At 45.0% G+C, this 18,080-nt stretch overlaps 1 protein-coding gene across 1 annotated transcript in view; it reads right to left on the bottom strand.

Annotated features, from left to right (window-relative positions):
• Nucleotides 1-17,564, bottom strand: part of PEPD (peptidase D) — a 168,177-nt gene extending 150,613 nt beyond the window's left edge. The window contains exons 1-2 of the mRNA XM_083370686.1: nucleotides 17,475-17,564; nucleotides 7,923-8,106 (exon numbers count right to left, since the gene is read on the bottom strand). Coding sequence (XP_083226812.1) covers nucleotides 7,923-8,106; nucleotides 17,475-17,491 — 201 coding nt within the window. The 5' untranslated portion in view covers nucleotides 17,492-17,564. The remainder of the gene's footprint in view (nucleotides 1-7,922; nucleotides 8,107-17,474) is intronic.
• Between the last annotated feature and the right edge of the window lie 516 nt (nucleotides 17,565-18,080).

The following is an 18,080-nucleotide window of genomic DNA, read 5'->3' as shown; positions in this document are numbered from 1 at the left end:
TGGGTTCATAAAACATGCTTATCCTGGTCTCTACATTAGCTAATTTTTAGGCTTTGCACAATATCTTCCACCATAAAACTAGCTCCCCTGGCTTGTTTCACATGGCACTAAGCTACAAAAACTAACCAAGGTTAAAGATAAAACAAGCTTTCTCTGGTATGAAAATTTACCTGCTTCATCTTTAATGGATCTTTTTTCAAGTGTTACAACTGCTACAGACCTGTTCACTATGAGCCTGTATGAAGTCTGACAAAGTGCTGCAGAAACAGAATGTTTGGGAATAGGGAGGTCAGAGCCTGACAAAATCAAAATCACTCAAGCTTGGCCTTTGAACATTCTCAGTTACATTTGAACACAAGCCCTACAAACCTGGGAAAATGTCACTTTTTCAATGTTCGGTAGAGCCATATTTGTGCTATATGTTTTAAGTTTTTATTATTATTTAGAGTGGCAAGATGGCAGCTATATAAACTGAAATAAATAAATGCTAATAAGCAAATATTTCCTTAAGCATCATGGATAATTATACACCACTACACTCACTTCCAATCCTCTTGAGAAGTTTCCAAACTTCCATGTTAAGGGGAAAAGCTAAACATTTTATTAATTTGCATACAGACAAAACTAACATATTCAAATAGACTTTGGTGAGGGCAGAAAGATTCTTATCAGGGGCAGATCTTTACCAAATGCAACGAAGAATGGAAGTTTCATGCTGTATAAATGAAGATTAAGTACATCAAAAATCCTTGTTTGATATTGCCAGAATCTACTAAAGAATCCAGCAAAATCCAATTCTTTTGGCTTGAAAAGTCAAAGTACTATTAAATTTGTATGCTTCAGAATCATTCCAAAATAATTATCAAAGCAATGTGAGAATCTACTAAAATTATACTCTTTAAAATGATATACAAGGACTGATTCACTTTTTAAAATAAGGCTTAGAAATTAAAGAAACAACTACATACACCTGCAAAGGATCAGGAAATGTTATTTGAATTTTAGCTATGTCCAGCTACTTCTTCTTTGTCAACATAACAGAAGGCTTTTCTAAAATTAATCTCATAATAAATGCAAGGTATTGGGTACACCCTCAACAGTAAAAGAACTAACAGTCAAGAAATGCATTAACCGAGGGATAGAATCAAGATCACGTGAACGCCACTTTACAATGCCTTAGTAAGGCTACACTTGGAATACGGCATCCAGTTTTGGTCACCACGATGTAAAAAAGATGTTGAGACTCTAGAAAGAGTACAGAAAAGAGCAACAAAGATGATTGGGGGACTGGAGGCTAAAATGTATAAGGAACAGTGGCTGGAATTGGGTATGTCTAGTTCAGGGGTGTCAAACTCAATTTCATTGAGGGCCACATCACCATTATGGTTGCCCTTGGGGGGCCGGGTGGGTGTGGCCAGGTAGGCGTGGCCGGGTAGGCGTGGCCGGGTAGGCGTGGCTGGGTGGGCGTGGCCAGATGGTCGGGTGGGCGTGGCCAGCTCAATGTTGCTCACTCAGCGCAGCTGACTCTTGGCTTCCATGTTTGCTAACTTAATGTTTTGTAGCATCATACCAGCAAAGTTTTGATTTTAACTTACCTTAATTTTCATGAATAAAATACTGTCCGGATTCATACACTCTGGGAAGTGATGGATTATTTAAAACATGAAGTACCAAATGAGCAATTGGCTGCATGTAGACCATCAGGCTACTTCATAAATCATGGTTCAAAAATCCGAATGATTAAAGACTAAGAAATATCATTATGTCTAAACTCATTTTACAGATCCTTCCTCTAGCGTCCCACAATAAACCTTAAAAGTGGGCCTTTAATTCTAAGTTAAGGTGGTGACTTTGTCAATTGCAGATAGTCCTCGACATACACCATTTCATTTTGTAACTGTTCAAAGTTGCAATGGCACTGAAAAACTTATGAATGTTTTTCACACTTATGACCATCAAAGTATCCCCATACCCATATGATCAAAATTCGGATAGGTGGCAACCAGCTGATATTTAGGAGAGTTGCAGCGTCCCAGGGTCACATAATCACCTTTTGCAACCTTCTGACAGGCAAACTCAATGGGGAAGCCAGATTCACTTAACAACTGTGTTACTAATTTAACCACTTTAACAATTGTGGAAAAAAAGGTCATAAAATGGGGCAAAACTCACTTAACAATGGTCTCACTTAGCAACAGAAATTTTGGGCTCAATTGTAGTCATAAGTCAAAGACTACCTATATTGGCAAAATAACTTCAGTTTTACACAGAAAAAAACCCAGATGCATAAAAGTAGGTCATGTTTGCGAGTTTGGAAAAAATACAGACACAAGTTAAATTATAAGATACCTATTTGGGCAATACCTAAACACGCAATAGAAAATATAAATGTGGGATTTAAACATGATGTGACTACATATAAGGAAATGTTAAGTTTGGAAAGGAATGTATGGCAATTAAAGCCATATAATATTTAAAAAAAAGAAAAGATTGTACAAACTTGGTTTCAGTATGGGCAATTACAAGCTAGGTGGAAAGAGAACCAGAAAACTGGTTTTTCAATGATTGATGAAAATTTGGTAAAGCAAATTAGAGATCAAGGTCAAGCACATATAAAAAGGATATATCTTGCATTGATAGAAATTGATTCAGAGACGGAACTTGTTAAAGATTGTATGATAAAGTGGGCTCAGAATTTTCAAGAAGTTATTACAATGGATACTTGGGAAAAGATCTGGGTGAGAAATGTAAAATTTACACAGGCCCAAAATTTAAGAGAGAATTTTTATAAAATGTTTTATAGGTGGCACTTAGATCCTAAAAAATTAGCAAGTATGTATCCGAACTGCCAGCCCAAATGTTGGAGGTGTGGTTGTGAGGATGCAACGTATTTTCATATATGGTGGACTTGTAAAAGGGTTAAAGCTTTTTGGATTAAAATTTGGTGGAATATGCAAAAAATATTCAAGAAAAGAATAAAGTTTTGTCTGCAACTGTTTTTATATACTACCGTTGTGGACACTAAGTTGATGTTGAATTTAATTACGGCAGCGAGACTTTTAGTAGCGCAATATTGGAAGAAGGAAGAACTGCCGACTATAGAAGAATGGACTTTAAAAGTTTCCAACTTGGCGGAAATGGCAAAGATCTCAGCGTATTTAAAAGACCAATCGCAACAGAGATACATTGTGGAGTGGAGAAGATGGATTGATTATATCCAGAATAAATATGGGACTAAAAAGTTTCACTTAGCATTTGAATAAGTAGTGGATTTATATGATGTATAACTAGCTTGTAGTTATTTTATTAAGAGTTAAAGTGCGATAGAATTTAATATTTTATTGTTGTTTGCATATTTTAGATTATGTTTGTTTGTACTTTTATACCCTGTATTTAGCTCTGGGAAGTCGGGGAGGGGGGAGGGGAGGGGAGGGGAGAGTTGGGGAGGTTTGGGGAGAGGGGAGGGGGAGGGGAGGGGTTTGGTATTCAAAAATGTACTGTAAAACTTTTCAATAAAAAAAAGTAGGTCATGTTTGGACTATCTCATGGGTTGTTCAACCATCACAGAAGTCTCTATACTGGGATCTACTCTTCAAATCTATGCAAGTTACCTCTTGCAGGATCCGGGCTGGGCCGGCCGGGCGCCTCTGCTCACCCACTTTCTCACCCTCGGCAGCACCCGGCCCAGGAGCCCGCACGCCAGAGCAGCCCGGCAGAGGAGCCGGAGCGGTTCCACTGCTGGGGGCGCACCTCGGCTGGGGCATCACAGGATCTGAGCCGGGCCAGCCAGGCACCTCCGCTTGCCCACTTTCTTGCCCTCAGCAGCGCCCGGCCCAGGAGCCCACGCACCACAGGAGCCGGCAGAGGAGCCAGAGTGGCTCCACTGCTGGGGGCACGCCTTGGCCGGGGTGTCGCAGGATCCGGGCCACGCCAGCCAGACGCCTCTGCTCACCTACGACATGCCTACCAGGGGCTCCTGCCGGTCCACACTCCAGCAGGCAGAGCTTAGCATCACGCCACATCCGGTCTATGCCCAGCGCTGCCGCGGGTCACACTCAGGATAGGAAATGGTACCATGGAGTGGCCGCCGGGTCAACTCCAGCCTGACCCGCCACCGCAGGCCAAGCTGCTGGGCCGACTGCTGGTCTTCTTCCAGTACCTGCATGTGCAGCTGGCCGGCGGCACGCCCTGGGGCTTCACCCCACGGGGCGGGCTGAAGCACATCAAGCCCCTTATCATCTCCAAGGTGAGTCTGCGGTGCAGACTCCCCAGGGAGCGCAGGCTGCACGGATCCGTGCGCCTGGAGGTCTGGAGCCAGCCGCGGCTGTTTCTCTGGCCGCCTCGAGTCCACTTTCCCGCCCGGGCGCCTCTCCCCCTCGCCGACTGGGGGTTGCTCGCCCTCCCCCCGGTGTCCCGTCTCGCTCCCTCCTGCTCGGGCACAACTTCCCTGCATTTCTGGGCTAGGTGACGCTCCGCAGCTCTGAGGAGACCCCAGCACTCCACGGCGAGTGAGAAGGGACGGTGGAGCAGGGCAAGGGGAGACCTGCCGGGCAGGGAAGAGGCAGGCCTGGGGAACCCAGAGACTGTCCGCCCCCACCCGCACAGCAAGTAGAAAAAGGTCCCACTCTCCTTTCCAGTTTCTTCCTCCGCTGACTCCACGTGCAGTCCAAAGAAGCAAAGAAGTTTGTGGGCAGTCCCACAAACCAAAGAAGTTCAATCAATCAATTCAAACTTCAAGAGTTTTTTTTTTGTGTGTGTGAGCAGTTTGAATTGATTGACTGAATTTTTTTAGTCCCACTTTTTTTGGGGAACTGGGAGGAGGCTGCCTGGGAGCCGCAGGAGACGGCTCTAGCCAATGAGCTGTCGAGGGGCTAAAGAGCTGCCAATGTTGCTGGGCTCCACCAGCCCACGTGCACTTGCCTCCTACTGAACAAGTGCTCAGCCGGGCCGGCACCAAGGTGGTGGGGGCCGGACCTTTGTAATTTCCAGGAGAGTTGTGCGAGCCGGATTCAATCATTTAGCGGGCCATTTGTGGCCTGCAGGCCTTGTGTTTGACATGTCTGGTCTGGTTTAATGAAGAGAAGGACAAGGGGGGACATGATAAGAGTGTTCCAATATCTCAGAGGTTTCCACAAAGAAGAGGGAGTCAAGCTACTCTCCAGGGCACCTGAAGGAAGACAAGAAGCAACAGATGGAAACTAATCAAGGAGAGGAGCAACCTAGAACTAAGGAGGAATTTCCTGACAGAACAATCAAACAGTGGAACAACCTGCCTCCAGAAGTTGTGAATGCTCCAACACTGGAAGTTTTTAAGAAGAGACTGGACAACCATTTGTCTGAAATGGTATAGGGCAGGGGTGTCAAACTGCCAGACTGCGGGCCGGATGCGTCATCCGGAATCCGCGCCCACCCCATTGCCAGCAATGGCAAAACCATCCCAATACGATCCGCGACATCACGTGACGGCGCAAGTTTGACATGTATGGTATAGGGTTTCCTGTCGGGGGTTGGACTAGATGACCTCCAAGGTCCCTTCCAACATCATCATCATCACTGCTGCTGCTGCTGCTGCTACTACTACTACTACTACTATTAAATAACCTCAAAGTAGCACTTGGTAAAAAAACAAGCCTTGTATTCTCTGTGACTCTCCATGAAGTGAAAGTTGAAGAAGCAGGATAGGAAGATGAACCTTGAAGCTTGGTGTGGAGAAGACTCCTGAAATTACCATGGGCAGCCAAGAAGAGAAAGACATGGAGCATTGTACAAATCACCCTGCAATTCTCACTCAAGGTGAAAATGACCAGGCTCAAATTACCACACTTTATGTGAAGACTTGGTTCTTTAGAAAAGGCTCTGATGCTGGGACAGGTGGAAGGGAAGACAAAGTGGACGGACTCTTTTAGAGGGGCATCACTAAAGCGCTTGACGAGCCAGTTTAGGGACAGATCACCTTGGGTAAGAATCAACATCAAGTTGATGGTACGTAATCAATCACTATGTGTGCCCAAAGGCCTTTTTAAACCCCAAATTATCATTCACAGAAACAGTATGTAGAAAAAAGATAAGATTTGTGGCTTGCTTTATTTATTTATTTATTTATTTATTTATTTATTTATTTATTTATTTATTTAATTTGTATACCGCCCTTCTCCCGAAGGACCCAGGGCGGTGAACAGGGCAGTACATATTAAAAAACAAAATACAAAAATTAAAAACGATTAAACAAAATGCCCATGAATAAGTTAAAACACATTAAAAAGTAGGTTAAAACACATTAATAAAACCCAACCCCATCCCATCAGGCCAGGCCAGCTTGTTCGAAGAGGTAAGTCTTTAGATCGCGCCGGAAGGAGCGGAGGTCAGGCGCCATCCGGAGCTCGACCGGAAGATGGTTCCATAAATCCGGCGCGCCCACAGAGAACGCCCTCCCCCTGGGGGCCGCCAGTCGGCATTCTTTGACCGGTGGCACCCTGAGGAGGCCCTCTCTGTGGGAGCGTACTGGGAGGAAGGAAGTTGACGCCGGCTGCAGGTGCTCCCCATTAGGATTTTATAAAGCTAAATATGTACACCAGCTCTTCATAATACACCCCAGGTTGACTTAAATACAAACATATAGAAAAAGAAATGCTATTACTAAAGGCACCTTAAAAAGAGTTCACACAGAAAGTGGCTCTAAAAATAAAGGTAGAATCAAAACCCTTTTCCTCAGGACTCAAATGACAAGCAAGTAAAGGTCCAGCTTTGAAGGTCTGCAGTCCCATGGCTATGTATCCCCCTCCAAAAGAAATTTCCCGTATCTCCAATCGGGAACCTAAGGATGAAAGATTCATATCAGGGCCTTCCACTTCGACTGCACCGCAGGTCCCATAATTCCTAACCAGGACGTGGCAAGATGTCAATTTAGTTTTTAATCTATTAAGCATAACGATTGTCACACTGCAACTTTAGTTGTCTACCATAAAAAGCTTTCTCTACAAATGTCACATCTGATGTTGCTGGCTAACCCATCTTTGCCAATTGCAAAATGGTTATGTGATCATCTGGTCTCTGCTGCTTCCAGATTCCTGCAAACTGCCGCCTTGCAGCAAGATGGGTGGCAAATAAATTTAATTAATTAAAAAATGAAAATAAACTGTCTATCTATTTTATACTTAAGCCAACACATAAGCTCAGATATCACAAGGCTGATGGACCCGTGGAAATAAACCAGAAGGGTTTGTTATCTTACTTGATGCTAGATTTTTACAGTTCATTCTACTTAGGCTCCATGCATTTTTATTTTTTTGTTTTAAATTTAGTCTCTGACACACACACCCTGCAAAAATATTTATGACCATTGCTGTGTCCCAATGTCATGCGATCCCCTTGTGACCTTCTGACCAGCAAAGTAAATCCAGATTCACTTAACAACCATGTTGCTAATTTAACAAATGCAATGATTCACTTAACAACTGTGGCAAGAAAAGTCATAAAATGGGGCAAATTCACTTAACAAATGTTTCCCTCAGCAGCTTAAGTTTTGGGGTCAATTGTGGTCGTTAACTCGAGGACTACATGTGTAAGACTTGGCTTAAGCTGCTGTGTACAGAAGGCAAAGCAACTCGCACAAAGCAATGATTCGGCTAGTACACCTGGACTGATTTAATGAGCCATCAGTGCTACAAGACTAAATTATTAATGGCAAGAAAAATTGGTTTGATGCATTTTATGCACATCCTTCAAGACATGCGCTTTTAGGACGCAGGCTCAAAATAAGTGCTTTACAGCATAAACAAGCACTGGAAAGTCACTAGCAACCGAGAGAGAGAGAGAGAGAGAGAGAAAAAAAAATCTACCCAGAATTTCAACAAATGCTGTTAGCAAATCCAGAGAGAAGAGCTGCAAGAACAGAAAAAGAGAAGCTTGCCACAAAAGCTCACCTGGCGAAAAACGATGCCTGTATCGGTACAGTAGCGGTTGGCCTGCTCTCCGCCCTGCAAGACGACAATGGCCTCCTTGGGAACAGCCTCGTTGGCTCTCAGCCGATCACACAGGCGGGTTCTGTTCAAGGCAAAAAGGGCTGCCGAGACTCTCAAGGTGTCATTCCCCAGCCAAAATGTTGCCCTGCAAAAAGGAACCCAAGTTAACCTCTGGGTGCTTGACAACATTCATGGACTGAACAGCGGGAGGGGACAACTCGCCCTGGCCAACTTGCTGCGGCCAACTCACACCGTGGCCAACTCACCGTGGGGCAGCTTGCCTTGCAACAAGGCAATTATTTAACAATTTAATTATTTAAAATAAAGCAACATTTTAATTTTTGTCATTCACATTTCAGTTTGTCCCTCTTTTTGCATCCTTTCTCTAATGATTCTATTCCACCATTTCTTTGATATTAGTGTAACTGTTGTCCCGCGAACGAATTGTTCCGCGACGAGTTGGCCATGGCGAGTGGTCATAGAGCCACTAAACGGGGGCAGAGAAAGGCCACCTTCAATCGGGAACTAACAGGACTCACTAAGGAGGATTCAAGTCTCGCTGCTTAAGCAGCGGGGTAACAACCCTGCAGATCTCCTGGTGTAGAAGTCAAGCAGGACCCCAAAGAAAAATGACTCACAGAAGAGTTTGCAGTTTTCTGAGCACGTTCAACCACCAAAAATCAATTCTCCCAAACCCTGAACATGCCCCAAACAAGGTTAAACCCAGTACTATCAAAGGTCTTTCAGAAATCCAGAAAGATCAAGAAAGATACATTTTCCCAGGCTAACCCTAACCCACACAAATGTCCAGTTTTAAACTTCCGTTTTAAAAATTGAATCTGAAATCATATTACATGTCCTCAGTGGCTTCAGGACAACTCGCTGCCACCGGCTCATCCCAGCTGCCTTACCGCGGTCACCTTACCCCGGCTAAATCAACACAGGACAATTTCAAGCTATGAGGAAAACCCAAAAAATGGGTTAATTCATTAACCAGGTTAGAATGTGGTGTGTATGCAGCCCTATCCTTTCAAGCAGCAGCTTCTGTTCTTTCCTGGCCTTTCAGTCTGGCTGAAAGTTGGGGGAGAAAAAAAAATTAGGGAGCACTTTTTCTGCCTCTCCGCCTTCTGCCTATATGCCCGTGGTGGCGAACCTATGGCACGGGTGCCACAGGTGGCACATAGAGCCCTCTCTCTGGGCACGCGTGCCATCGTCCCAGTCCTAGGCCTTCAGCTGGGTTTTATAAAACCTTTTCGGTGTAGGCCTCTGCCACCGTGTACAAAAAAAAAAGGTTCAATCAATCAATTTCAACTTCTCGTGGGATAGTTCTCGCAAAGTTGGAATTGATTGATAGAACTTTTTAGTCCCACCCAGTCTGCCTTTACCACTGCAGCCACGTCCACCCAATGGGCCATGCCCATCCCTGGCCACACCCACCCAAAGGGCCACGCCCACCCGGCACCCGATGATACATAAGTGGATATTGGGTTGCAGTTTGGGCCCTCGGTCTCTAAAAGGTTTGCCATCACTGCTATATGCCAAGCAACACCACTGCAGCGATGGGCAGTGTAGGGAGGGGGCACAGCGTTCAAGGGATATTAGTGTGCATGTGTGTGTGTGTGTGTGTGTGTCGGGGGAGGGGGGTAAGCCAGATCAAGGAGGGAAAGAGGGAGGGAGGGAGAGAGAGAGGAGTAGTAGGAGGAGGAAGTTCCCCTCGCCTCCAGCATTCTCCAGTAGTGAGTTGTTCCGCAACAAGTTGGTTGGGGCGAGGCAACAGTGGTGAGTCTTCCATCCTTAATGACTGTTGGTAGTTACAACAGACCCCCTTAAAGGTACTCACAAGACAGTTCTGAAGTTATGACAGGTGGCCCCCTACACACACACACACACACACACACCCTAAAGTCATATGATGATATTTTGGACACTTGGCAACCATTCTGCATACAGCTGTTTGCAGTGTCCGATGATCATGTGTCCATGATTTGTGACACCATATAGTGAACAAGGGTTCACTTTATGGCCACGTTGTTCACTTTACAACTGTGATGTTTGCAAAAATGGTCTAAAATCAGGTCTAATTTAGAAGAAACATGACTTACAACCATAATGGTCAGGCTCCCTTACAGAGCCATGATAGCGCAGTGGTTAGAAGGCAGTATTACGGGCTAATTCTGCCAACTGCCAGGAGTTCGATCCTGACGGTTCAAGGTTGAGTCAGCCTTCCATCCTTCCAAGGTCGGTAAAACGAGGACCCAGACTGTTGGGGGCAAAATGCTGACTCTGTAAACCACTTAGAGGGTCCTAGTGGACAATGACTTAAATATGAGCTAGCAGTGTGCCTTGATAAGACCACACCTGGAACACTGCATCTAGTTTTGGTCACCGCAATATAAAGAAGATGTTAAGACTCTGGAAAGAGGCTAAAATATATGAACAGAGATTGCAAGAATTGAATATGTCTCTTCTAGTGAAAAGAAGGACATGGAGTGACATGACAGCAGTGTTCCAATATTTGAGGGGTTGCCACAAAGAAGAGGGGGGTCAACCTATTCTCCAAAGCAGCAGAAGGCAAGACAAGATGCAACGGATCGATACTTATCAAGGAGAGAAGCAGTCTAGAACTAAGGAGAAATTTCCTGACAGTGAGAACAATTAACCAGTGGACTGGACTGGACAACTATGTGTCTGAAACGGTATATGATCTCCTGCTTGAGCAAGGGGTTGGACTAGAAGACCTCCAAGGCACCTTCCAAGTCTGTTATTCTGAATTGTGGCTTTTCATTTAATTCAAAAAGGAGACCAACTGATCTATTTTCATCAAACCATTCAGATGAAAAGTGACAGGTGATTAATAAAAATTAGCAGAGTCCATCAAAGTAGGCTGGTCAAGAGGGGTCCCCAATTACAAGGATCTGTCTCCTCTTCCATTCAATGTTTTTACTGTCTGTTCACGACCCGCCAAGGCAGATCCCACAAAACAGGCACAGGCATTTCTAAATTTGGTGGAATAGTATTACCAAGAAATAAAAGGGGAACTGGCTAATTAGTATGTGTTTATTTACCAAATGTGTATCCCACCAAATGTTCCTGGCAGCTTACAATCACACACTAAAACACCCTAAAATAACAAAATACTGATGCTCAAGAGATCGAGTGTTTCTTTGTATCACATGCCCCACACTCACATGCCCCACACTGAAGTCAGAGGGAAGACAGAGAAGGAAAACAGCAGGATTTCCAAACCTTAGCCTGCTTCCCAGATGTCAGCATTAATCAGCTTCAGAGTTAAATACACTACCCCACATCTATGTGTTCGTCTACCGCAGGGGTGTCAAACTGCCGGCCCGTGGGTCGCATGCGTCACGCAGAAGTCGCGCCCACCCCAGCTTCAGCAAGGGGGGAAAAGTCGTGATACATCGTGACACAGCGAAGAAGCAGCGAGTTTAACACCGCTGATCTACTGTAATAACTGGCTGGTTTCCTGAAGCACATTTTATCAACTAAAACACACTATGTCAAAACTACCTTCTGGAGGAAACAACAGTTGCATTCTTAAGTTTTCTGTTGAGGACGCTTAAAAGAAAATAAGAATCAAACCCCATTAACCTGAGCATGAATACTCCCTGATGTATTAATTATTATACAGTTTTCTCGGAATACAATCCTGCAGATAACCTTTGCTTTACAGCAGCAATAAGGAAACTTCAGCTTCCGAAGTCCAAAATGCACATTTTAAGTTCTGCATCAGACAACGCATTAAAAAGAAACTGTTAATCCTGCTGAGTTTGCAAAGCGTGCCAAGGCAAAAAGGCTGGGTTTTAAACAAATCCGGCCAGTGCTACCTACAATGTTGCATGAATTATACAACTAAATTCAATGAACTAGGATGAATCATGGCTTACTCTTTTGTATACCTGCAGATTCACAAAGTGTAATAAATAGGGTCTGTTGGGCTTCAACTTAGCATGCAGTGTTACCTTATTCATAATGGTTTGGTAAACCATCATTTATAGTTTAGCATTCTATGAAAATTCATGCCATGGCTTAATAAAGTAACCATAGTTAAAATAAGTCATGACTTCACAGGGCGCCAGACCCCAACCTACATAGGGGAATGAACACCTCAGTTTAGGTCTAGTAAATATCTCTGAAGGATGCCTTGCCTGGGCATGAGGTGGAACACCCCAGAGAAGAGCTAAGAGTTGGACAGCTGATAAGACAGGTCATATCTGGGTTCTCGCACCCAACGTGCTCTCTCTCTCTCTCTCTCCAGATAAATTTCAGCCGATTCTTGTTTCTGCTGCCCTGGTAATTTAGGGGTTTGCAACCGCAACACTTCTCCACAGGATGGTATCATGGGAAAAGCATACTCATTCTGGTTATAATCAGTTACAGCTTCAACCATTGGGTCAATCCAGCCAATTATGACTTACGCAGTAAATCATGGGTAATCCAACCACATATTTGCATAATGTGTGAAGACGGTCTTTGGACAACTAACTCACAGCAAGAATCAAAAATGGAAGAAGCTGGAGCACTTCCTGAGCGGAGACAAGCACATGACTTACTCCCCAACTTCTTCCCCAAACGTGGTGGGGCCAAAAGGATTCCTACATCTAGATCCACAAAATACTCATCCAGCTTCTTCACAATTAGAGCCTCTAAGGAGAAGCAATTCACTTCCCAGAAGCCACTTCTATTCCCAAAGATGGAAAAGGTTTTGTCATGGCTAATGTTTAGGCCTCACCAGAGCTTCTGGGCTGAGAGGAAGTAGGACCTAAGTCTCCCCACTCTTAATCCAGCATTTTCTCCACTCGACCACACTGCCTGTTGGGTGACAAGTAATCATGATAGCTTCCGTGGTGGAGGAGAGTCTAGAACCCAGCCAGCCCAGTCCTAATTGGGGGTCCCAACACCATCATCCCTGTCCTTACACTGGCTCTTACAAATTCTGTCTTTTGAAAACCCGGGTTTACAGCCATGTACAAGCCTAAACAATTGCAACTCAAGCAAACATGGTTAGGCAAACGTAACATAGGCAAACAGATGAATCTTTTCTTAGGTCGGACTCTGACCAACAGAGATTGCTTCAATAAAAATACATACGATTATACCAATTTACTCCAAAGCAGTGTCATAGAATATTTTCTGTGCTCCCTCAAACTCAATCCTACACGTGAATATAATATGTATTTCTGCCACTATGTATAACAGACCACCTGGAACACTTTAAGGAGTGTCGAGGTCAGTGCTACTAACCTTTATCAACAATGTTTATAAGGACCCTGGGCTCTTCATGTAAAGCTGAGGAATTCAGTTGAAATAGAGGGAACATCTTTTATATACTGTAGGACAAATTTTATTTTTAAGTGCCCACTTGGCATCCAAAAAGCAAGATTTGTTTCCTAAATCTTGAAAAGAAAAGTACAGACGTACAACCATAAATGAGCCCAAAATTTCTGCTGCTAAACAGGACAGTTATTAAATGAGTTTTGCCCCATTTTACAACCTTTCTTGCCTCAGTTGTAAATGAATCACTGCAGTTGTTAGGTAGTAACACGGTGGTTAAGTGAATCCGGCTTCCCCATTGGCTTTGCTTGTCAGAAGAACGCAAAACGTGATCACATGACCCCGGGACCACAGCAAACTTCATATATAAAAGTCAGTTGCCACACATCTGAAGTTTGATCACGTGACCGCAAGGATGCTGCAATGGTCATAAGTGTGAAAAACGGTCATAAGTCACTTTTTCAGTGCCAGTGTAACTTCAAATGGTCACTAAGTGAACGATTGCAAGTCAAGGACTACCTGTACTAAAGAGATAAAGCTATAAAGAAGCAGCTCCTGGTTGAGGAACAATATTTCACAAGCTCTACAACTGGCTTGAACTGGATCCTTCTTTCCTGTAAACTCTACCACTTGAACTTGGTGGGATTAGGCGTAAATTCAGGGCTGCCTGGTCACCTGCCTTCTCCAAATCTCCCTCTTTCCCCAAGACCTTCTGCCTAGAACTGCAGGGGCCTATCCAAAGCAAGTTGCAGAGATGGGGCTCTTCCCCCTGGGAGTGAAACCTGGAAGGCCACCGCCACACCCGAAAACCCCCAGTTTCCTGGAAGAGAGTGTTACAGGACTCATGTTCTCAAGTGGAGAAATAGAGGCCCAAAGAGATCTCTGTTCCTGGACACATCAAGTCCAACAGGTTTCCATGGGCACCAAGACAACCCCCCCTTTCCAGCTCCCATAGCAGGGCTCTTCAAACTTGGCCCTTTTATGACTTGTGGACTTCAACTCCCAGAATTCCTCAGCCAGGCACACTGGCCGAGGAATTCTGGGAGTTGAAGTCCACAAGTCATAAAAGGGCCAAGTTTGAAGACCCCTGTCCTATAGGAACAGGCTGGGTAGAACAAACTGGGCAAAGCTGCAAAGTTATGAGCATGCAATTAACACATGATACACTCAAGATTTTCCTATCTTTCCTCTTGTGGTTTTGTTTTTAAGCTGTTTCCTGGGCATTTTAGGTCTCACATACTGTTTTCATAAATATCCAGCCTCAAAATGGCAGGAAAGCACACTGCAGCATGACAGTAACCATAAGGAGTTTGGCAGGCTGCCCATCAAGATGGCAGAGAAGCCAGAGAAGCACTGCCAGAAGTCCGAGACACCCAGCACAATTTTGCAAATGTCTTGAGTAAAGCAAGGATGGAGGAGAGCAGGAAAGGAAGATCGGAATTGTGCTGGCTGAGCTGCTGCTTCAGCAGGATCGTGCCAGGGTCCTGATCAGAGGAGAAGTCAAAAGTTCTCAGTACCAGTAAGAGAATCAAAGAGACAAGCCCTTTGCAGGTAGCCAAGTGTAATTGTGCACATGTACATCAGCTGTCAGGTTGCACAAAAAAAACAGCACAGAGGGTAACGGGTGTGCTACCCTGAAGGATAAGCCTAAATGGCAGAGATTTATCCCTTACTTGCAATCAACAGTGCACAGAGCATGCACATACACAAGTGGTAACACAACAATTTCTCATCCCACAGACCTCAAGGCTCAGCTTTCTTTCCTTTTCAAGGGCCCAAGGGTGTCCTGTTACCTATTCATTAATGCAGGGGTTCCCAACTGGTGCTGCAAGATGATATTCCAGGGGGCGCGAGACAATATTCCAGGGGGTGCGAAAACTTGGGTTTTCAAAATTATACTGTATATGTATAATGCATTGCCGTTATTTTGAACTTTTGTAAGGGGTGCAAGAATATATCAGAAGCATTTTAGGGGTGCAGAGTATAGAAAAGGTTGGGAACTCCTGCATTAATGGCTACTTTTGCTCTGATTTTCAAAAAAGGGAACCTCAGGGACTGCTCCAGAAAAGCTCGGTTTTAAAGGGCCTTTAAAATTTTCACATGCAGCTGTGGCTTCCCCATTGTAGAATCACCCTTAGCTCAAAACGCATTCAACAATATTGACATGAATTCTGACAGCAAGGAAGCACCCCAGCCTTTGTAGTCAAGGTTACATGTCCACCCTTCTTCTTGCATAATTATCTCTCTAGAAAAAAAGGGCTGAACCAACCCTGAAGCACTCCAATACAAAACTTGTTCACCAACATTTTATAAAAGACAAGCCCCAAATTTGCCATGGAAGCAAGGCTAGGATAGTTAGGGGGTCTCTAAAACCTTTAAGTGGATTTAAGGTAAGAAAATTAAAGCCTTAATTATACACAACAAGAGGCCCTTTCTGAATCCATAAAAGAGTTTTCCTAAAGCGTGTTCAGAGGAGATGGGGAGGGGTCACCCAAGTCCCTCACAGGGGTATGCAAAATCAAAATTATTTGCCAAATATTAATGACATTTGGACAAATTTAAAGCAATGCCACTTATTTTTTTGTTAAAAGTACAGGGTTTTTCAAGAAAAAATATGTTATTTACATTAATACCTAGTGTAATTAATACGGTAATTTTTCACAACTCAATAAATATTCTGTGAATGTGTCCATTTTAGTTTTTAATATGGTAAACGTTGATAAATATACTCCAAACAAATAAAAGTTCTTCAGGGGTTCAGCCCAAAGTTTTAAAAGTGCCAAGAAATCCTGAGAGCAAAATGTTTAAGAAATACTACCTTAGAAAATAGTTTATATGGTATTTATTAAATTTATATGATGCCCATTTTGCTATCCAAAATTAACTCCAGAGTTTACAATGCAATAAAAATATTAATATGAAAATCATGATAGCAATTAAAATTAACAATTAAATAACAATTACAGCGGTGAGTCGCACCACACGCTGAATCCTACACTCATCCCACCAGACAGGCTGGGCTTGCCCTGGTAAGGACAGGCAGGTCCTGTTTGAAAGTTGTCACTAAGACACAAAGAAAGAGATTTCACTCTGGTACCAGGTAGTCCTCGGCTTACAACAGTTCATTTTGTTGCTGTTCAAAGTTACACCCGCACTGAAAAAAGTGACTTATGACCATTTTGCAGAGTTACGACTGCTGCAGCATTCCCCTCTCTCTCCCCCCCCCCCCGCCCCGTCACAAGAATTACATTCGGATGGATGCCTGACAACTGACTCACATTTATGACGGTTGCCGTGTCCGGGGTGGGGGTTATATGATCCACTTTTATGACCTTCCGCCAAGCAAAGTCAGGTTCGCTTCACAACCGTGTTACTAATTTTTTTTTTAATCCCATTTATATCCCGCCCTTCTCCGAAGACTCAGGGCGGCTTACAAGCTTAGCAGTAGCCTTCCTTCTATGTATATGCCTGCTTGTTAGGGCTTTTCACATACACCCAAGCGGCATTATTACAAAGTCAGCTTATTGACCCCAACAATCTGGGTCCTCATTTTACCTACCTGGGAAGGATGGAAGGCTGAGTCAACCTGGAGCCTGGTGGGACGCGAACCTGCACTAATTGCAGGCAGCTGGTGTTACTTAAGGCAGCGTTTCCCACCCTTTAGGAACTTGAAGATGCGTGGACTTCAACTCCCAGAATTCCCCAGCCAGCTATGCTGGCTGGGGAATTCTGGGAGTTGAAGTCCACGCATCTTCAAGTTCCTAAGGTTGGGAAACGCTGACTTAAGGAGGCATCAGCCCACTGCTCCACCAAGGCTCTTTTTAATTTAACAGCTGCAGGGATTCGCTTAACAACTGGGGCAAGAAAGGTTGGGGCAAAACTCAGTTATCCAACGTCTCACTTGGCAACGTAAAACTTGGGCTGAATTGTGGTCGTAGGTCGAGGACCACCTCCCCATCCACCGCAGGAAGGAAAAGCCCGCCGAGGGGGGCGGCCAAAGAGAGGCGCCGAGCGCCGAGCCCGGGTCGGCCGTGCCCGGGAGCGGAGCCGGCCCTCGCCCAGGGGGCCTCGGGGCTGCCGGGCACGGCGTGTCCAAACCTCGAGACGGGCCGCCGCAGCCCAGCCACCCGGCGCCGCTCGGCTTTGCCCATCATCCCCAGCCCGCGACCCGGCGGCTTGGCAGCTCCGCTTCTCCCTGCCGGCAAGTCCGGCTGGCCTTACCGCAGGGACGCAGCCATGGTGCACCCAGGAGGAGGAGGAGGAGGAGGAGGAGGAGGAGGCCCGCGCTCAGCTGAGGCCGCGCCGCCCCGGCGTCGCGTAGAAAAGGGCCGGCCCCGCCCGGAGGCGCGGCCGGCCTGCCTGCGCGCGCAAAGGGGCTCCGCCGTCCCGGGAAGCGGGGCGGGGAAGGCGGGCCGCGGCTCCCTCTCGGCTCCCGGGACTCGCCCGCCAGATTACTGCGAGCAGAATCCGGGAAGTTGAACGTCTGAACCGTGGCTGAGGGGGCGAAAGACCCCCACCCATCTTTCAAGCCTTGGGGTCTCCCTGGGACGCTCGCCCAAGTCAGGCTCCGGGCAGGGGCGGCGTCCCTGCCAGCCTCCCCTAGCAAGAATTCATTCATTCATTCATTCATTCATTCATTCATTCAACTTGTTACAGCCGTTCTTCCCCCCCCCCATTCCAGTGGACTGCTTTCCACTTTAAAGAATTTTACAATATTATAGAATTTATTTTATTTATTTATTTTATTTTATTAAATTTATATACTGTCATTTCCCGAAGAATGATTGATTGATTGATTGATTGATTGATTGATTTGATTTGATTTGT

Source organism: Vipera ursinii, assembly GCF_947247035.1.
Source record: "Vipera ursinii genome assembly, chromosome: 10".
In the NCBI taxonomy this organism is placed as follows: domain Eukaryota; kingdom Metazoa; phylum Chordata; class Lepidosauria; order Squamata; family Viperidae; genus Vipera; species Vipera ursinii.
The sequence above is the reverse complement of the archived record's forward strand: the minus strand, read 5'-3'. Positions and strand labels throughout refer to the sequence as shown.